Raw genomic sequence first — 6,000 nt, 5'->3', positions numbered from 1 at the left:
TTTGTATCGCCATTAGCAATCATCAATAAAACTGTGTTTTTTGTTACATGCCAAATCGTAAATGTGATATCATCCTTGCTGAAACAGGCCTTTCAACAAGTATGTTTCCAGAAGTGTTTTGTGACTGTAGTGACAATATACAACTGCTGGCTTACATGGTTGTTTAGTAAAATTGCTAGCTACTAATTCAAATATGCAAATTAATAATTTGGTACAAAGTTGAAGAAAAGAAAATGAATTTTTAGAGTTTTATAATTTTATATCAGCATATGTATACGCCTAGCGAGATCTAAACAGAATAGATAGTTAACAGTTCTGTTTTACACTTACAATGAACCTTTATTTCTCATAGTAGAATGATTTCCACTACTACGGTAATAAACTATATACATGACAAGCTAGTGACAACGATAGATTACATACATGCATGCATTGTTAAATATGTACACATGGAATAAAATAAATTGCATTAAAATACGAAATAAAAACAAGATCCTGGCCATGATTTACTGTAGAGATAAGAGTCAGAGCTGATAGGCGCGCTGGAGCTTAAAAGCATCTTTGACCATAACATCTCTGAGAGCGTGCAAAGCGGTGAGAGTATTCTCATGGACTCCTGGCCCATTAGCCAACCAATCAGCTGGCAGTCGATTGGGGTTGGGTGGAGCTATCATTTCAGGATTAAGTTCTCTTTCCCAGTTACTTATTTTCACTGGATTGTCTCCCCTGAGTCCCCCAATATACCTACATTATTACAATTGTAGGTATTAATTCGAACGTTCATGATAAACATCAATCAGTTTTTGCTTTTCCAGTTGATATTTCAGCTCGCTTAAGATTACTTACCGCCCTTTTTTTAAAACTACGAAGCAATACCAACTCATTATTGTTAATATTAGGCATTCACAACTCATTATAGATGATAGCAGAAGCCAAATCACTCATAGCTATAGATCATAGTAAGAATGACCAACTCTATGGCAATCATGCTTCAAATATTGAGTTGCACAACTCTATGCAATAGAGTTGTGCAACAGAGTTCCTGAAATAGGTTGCTCTAGATATTAAAAGAAGTTCAGAGAAAATCTTCAATTTGGCTCATAAAATAAAGATAAAATATAGAAGGTAAATATATACTTACGATGTTTAGAACTTATACAAAAAGCAATAGCAAACACCATAAATTCCGGCGTAAATGTTGAAAATTTAACACCAAATTTTAAGCTTAAAAATCCATTCTCTACTTATATGGCAGTCACATTTTTCACAACACAAATTCTAGTACTCAAATTCAACTTCAAAAAATCATTGCAAATCAAAGTTACATGACATGACATATAAAGATTTATTTATAAAATAGTAAAATACTAGTAATCCTACTCAACATGAGATGGATCAAACAGAAAGTCCCATTCTTCACAATTCAAATTGTCATCGCTAGGTTTTCTTCTGGAATAATGTGTTTTTTTCGAATTTAATGCTTTTTTCCAGTAGTCCATTTGACACAGCCACTATCATCCAGCCATCCTTTTCCTTACACGTGAATCACAATTCTTGACAGAAATCTGTCTGACCGCATAGCCTTTCTGTGAAAACGTACACATTATCAAAGCTGGCAGTTTCGTTCTATTGGCGAGGCGGGCCAATATGATGGTGAAGTATTGTTTTTCGTGCCTTGTGGTCATCACTAAAACCTTCCTCACTCATTCTTCTGTTAACTTATTTTTATTGCTGATAGCACAAAAAATCGGCGTTTTCGCTGATGACATTTTTAATACCATTTCCTTGCACCTCTATTGTCTATCATAACTATGAGCCAAATCAATCAAACGAATTGAGCCAAAGAAGGAAGGTCGACTTATATGGCAGGTATATGTCAAAATCAAAACCTTTAAACCAAACTTCAGATCTCGACTTATATGCGGGGTCAACTTGTACGCTGGAATTTACGGTATGTAAAATTACTGTGTTGTTATATTTATGTTGTCAGAAGGAACTACTTACACACTAACAGACTTTAAATGACTTGTATGTGGACAGCTCACCTGAGATAGATGTCAGAGTGCGCTATCTTTGAAGGAGGAAGATCAACGCTCACAAACTTTGGACTAGGTGGTCGAGGAGGGGCTGCGGGTAACGCAAGGGATGTCTGCTGCGCTGGGATCACAGTTGGTTGACTCACTGGCATCATTTGGAATACTTGCATGGGCTGCTGTCCTTGCTGGGTTAGCGCAGTGTCTGGGGTCTGTGCAGGGCTTGGTCTATGCATAGGGGATCCTGTACAAGCAGTTACACTCACTTATTAAAATGACCTGTGCCCACAAAATGGTACTAATAATGTTATGATAATTATAATTTTTTCGTTGTTGCTATAGTGGTTGCCATGGTTTCAGCGATGGTTTCAGTGACGATCCTAAAAAGATTGATCGTTGCAATCATCAGAGCTATATTCTGATTCAAAATCATTATGGTCTAATTCCAATCCATTGTCATAAGATCATCCACAATGTGGCTTACAATCTTACCTGAAGACTTTAAAGCGCTTAGCTATTGTTATGGCGTATCAAAGCCCGTTTTCTAACTCCAAAAGCGTTATGATTTTTCTTTAAAATTTTGAAAGCACGTCATCGAAATAATTAATAACTGTATCCGGCTAATTGTTCCTTGTTTAATACAGTTTAATACTTTGATGTAAATTCAAAATGGTTTACTGAAAATGCCATGGCTGACGGCATGTCGGCCGATGTTGCTCCACTTGAAAGAGAATGCAAAATATAGGCGACATTGACATCGCTTCAACCGAAAAAGGATTAAATTTATCTTCCCAAAACTCTCATAAGCGAGTCAAAAAATACAGCGACAATCTCTGTTTGAACGTCACCTGTAATAAAACGTCACTATGAGAGAAGGATTCAAAATAGAAGGCCAATACGTTCAAAAAGAAGTTTTACGGCGTATCCCTTTATTACATAACAAAACAGTAGCCTCATAATCATTCTTACCGGACACATTTGGTTGGCCATGAAATTGCATCACACCTTGAGGCATGGTAGCCTGAGGGGTGTATATAGGTTGCTGATGAAGAGGGGCACTCGGTGGCCCACCTTGCCATTGCTGGCCATCTTGGGTTATTAACATGGGGCGTTGCGGAGTGAAGACTTGTTGCATAGGCGCTCCCTGCACCATTACACCTCCTACAAAACAAATGTGGAAGACTGATATTGAAATGTAGCACAGAAAAGCAAGAAAGTAATCGACAGAACGGGTATAAACTAAAAAATAAACAAACATGCAATGAAAGGCTGTTTGCTTGAGCTATTGAAGCAAGAGTAACTCTGTACCAACTTACTATCAAAGAGCCTCAGAAAATATTATATTGAAGTTGTCTGCCATCATGAGCGAAAGAAGTCAGGCCATAGCGTCAATTAATCAAACCTTGACACCCACGACTTCCCATGACAACCAACACGTGAGAGATAAAAAAGTGAACAACCCAGACACCAACCTACCTGGACCAACTTGCTGCATGCGGGGAGCATGCTGCAGGTATTGACCAGAGGTCTGAGGAACATGAGTTGGCTGAGTTGGTATAGGTTGCTGTCCAGTAGCCTGAGGAAACATATCTTTATTAAACTGAGTTGGAGGGGGAGCCTGTCGACTCGCAGCCTCCATAGCACTTCTTTCGGCTGCCTCCTTCGCCTCTCTAGCTTTAGCTTCATTCTGTAACTTGACTGCTTTTTCCTTGTACTCCTGTATTCTGCTATCAGGTAGACCGCGCCACTACAGCAAATGAATTGTAAGATGCACAACGGACAAAGCGATTTTATCTTTGTGTACCACATGTATGAGAAAACCGATAAAAAAGAATTGAACAAGTAAATTTGATGAAGCGTGATAGCATGAGTAAATACATGAGGAAAAATATCCTATGAAATGTAGTGACAAGCTGGAGACTTGTCTTACCCTAGCAGCTACCAGGCGACTGACTTCACCAAATGATGCACCAGGATGCTCATCTTGAATTCCTCTGCGAATCTCATTTGCAAAAAGCTGAAAGCTCGTCACATGGTGCTTTTTCTTCTTCTGCACCAAATAGAAGAACTTCTATGCATTAGATGAGATACCAAGACATCAGTGATATTACAGCGTCTATAACACTAACAGTTTAATTTAATCACTTGACCACTCCTGTTTAAAAACAGACCCGTGCTATAGTCTTGCATATTTATGTATTTTTATATTCTATTTTTAAATAGGATGAGAGACAATTACCTTAAATACTATCTGTTGATTTGATCATGTTTAAAATACGAAACGAAACAACAAAACAAAGCAAACGGGCCTTTGGCCTTTCGTATCTACAAACATCTTTTTACGAAAATACTTTTTGTAACTTAAAAAGTTCATACGTAGAGATTTTCATAAGTAGAGTTTCCACTATACTATATTATTACTATACAGTCATACCTCGACATAAGAGTTCCCGACATTAAAATTCAAGACAACTGTGAGATACGAGCATGCGAGCCAGTTCTCGATGCGGCCACTCAAGTATGCAGGAGGCCACTTTCACGAACAGCATAACTTGGTCTTTCTCATCAAGTCAGTTTAAAAAAAGTTTTAAAAAGGTGGGCTAAAAGTTATAGGGAAAGTGAGGCAAAGAAAGCGAAGCCAAAACAAGACAATCAAAAATTAAAATGAAGACAAAATTTGAGTTAAGTTTAGTAAGAGATTATAACTTAGCTTTAAGTGTGTGTTTAGTAAGTAACTCATGTAAGTTGAATTCAAAGTTTATGTTATGTTACGTAGCATCAAAAAGTTTAGTTTACCGAAAGTCTTGCTGTCCAAGTCCCTTTCACGCTGCCCTCAGCCACTATGTATGTCTCGAAGATAAGAACTCCATACAGTACTGTTCATAGTAGCGTTATATTTTATCGCAGATCATAACCACCAAATAAGTATTTGTTGCTTTGATAGCGTAGGTAGTGAATTACAACAATTTAAAACATGTTGTCATACCATAATATCCTGCTTTTAGATGGTTCTTTTAGTAGGGAAACAGATTAATTTGTATTTGGTTATTTGATATAGAAAATATTGCCTTGAGATTCGAGTAAATTGACGAGCTCAGCGCCAGAACGAATGAAGCTTGTATGTCAAGATATGACTGTAAATATACTAACTTGAAATTTCGAGGGTATATAGCAAAAAAGGATTAACGATTCCTACAGCAGCGATTTGTGTAGAGCAATGAAATGTAAAATTACAATAGACAATAAGTCTTGTCATAATTGTATTTAATAATACAATAATTGTTTTAATAATACAATTATATATAATACAAAAACATAATTGTATCAAATTTCAATGACTTTTTACAAAACATTCCTTGTATTAATATATCTCTATAAAAAGGAATTTTATAGTTCAACTTCACCATGGTTTCCAAGAGCATGAACACTACGGTTTTACAAAGAAACTGAACTGCATCACAATATACAATATCCTAGCGGCGAAAGTATAGAGAACACAAATACCTTTTTAGTAGCTCCATCGGCCACAGGTGAAGGAACTGTCCGTGGAGTCTCCTGAGCTGCAGGCTCAAAATGTCCTTGAGGTGTTCTGGATTGTTCTCTGCTATCATTTTCCTCTTGGTCCTGAATGTAAGACTCCGCGCACAGCTTAAACAGCTGAGGTGAGGGAACCTGCCAACAACAAAAATTCATCACTAAAAATAAGTCATAATTAACCTTCACACGATGACCAAAGGTACGCGCATAGTTGTGTAGGAACTTGAAAAGATGAAGAGACGATATAAAAGTCAACATGACAATCATTATACACCCAAACTTTTTTGGAATGAATTTCCTAAGTGTAGGTCAGGCATGTCAAACTCAGTTTGGCTCTGGGACAGATCCATACTCTCACTTCTCAGGTGGCCAGATCGGTAAAAGAATCACAAAGTTCTCCAAAGATTTATCTTTGTTTTTTAAGTAAATG

General features: G+C 37.1%; 1 protein-coding gene across 2 annotated transcripts in view; it reads right to left on the bottom strand.

Annotated features, from left to right (window-relative positions):
- Positions 1-238: 238 nt before the first annotated feature.
- LOC137402981 (protein polybromo-1-like) overlaps positions 239-6,000 on the bottom strand; it is a 42,288-nt gene continuing 36,526 nt past the window's right edge. For both annotated transcript variants that reach the window (XM_068089399.1, XM_068089400.1), the window contains 6 exons: positions 5,538-5,705; positions 3,964-4,083; positions 3,510-3,780; positions 3,003-3,194; positions 2,046-2,277; positions 239-744 (listed from right to left, as the gene is read on the bottom strand). In XM_068089399.1, the coding sequence (XP_067945500.1) occupies positions 525-744; positions 2,046-2,277; positions 3,003-3,194; positions 3,510-3,780; positions 3,964-4,083; positions 5,538-5,705 (1,203 nt within the window). In that variant the 3' untranslated portion in view covers positions 239-524. The remainder of the gene's footprint in view (positions 745-2,045; positions 2,278-3,002; positions 3,195-3,509; positions 3,781-3,963; positions 4,084-5,537; positions 5,706-6,000) is intronic.

Source organism: Watersipora subatra, chromosome 1 (assembly GCF_963576615.1).
Source record: "Watersipora subatra chromosome 1, tzWatSuba1.1, whole genome shotgun sequence".
NCBI classification, from domain to species: Eukaryota; Metazoa; Bryozoa; class Gymnolaemata; order Cheilostomatida; family Watersiporidae; genus Watersipora; species Watersipora subatra.
The sequence above is the reverse complement of the archived record's forward strand: the minus strand, read 5'-3'. Positions and strand labels throughout refer to the sequence as shown.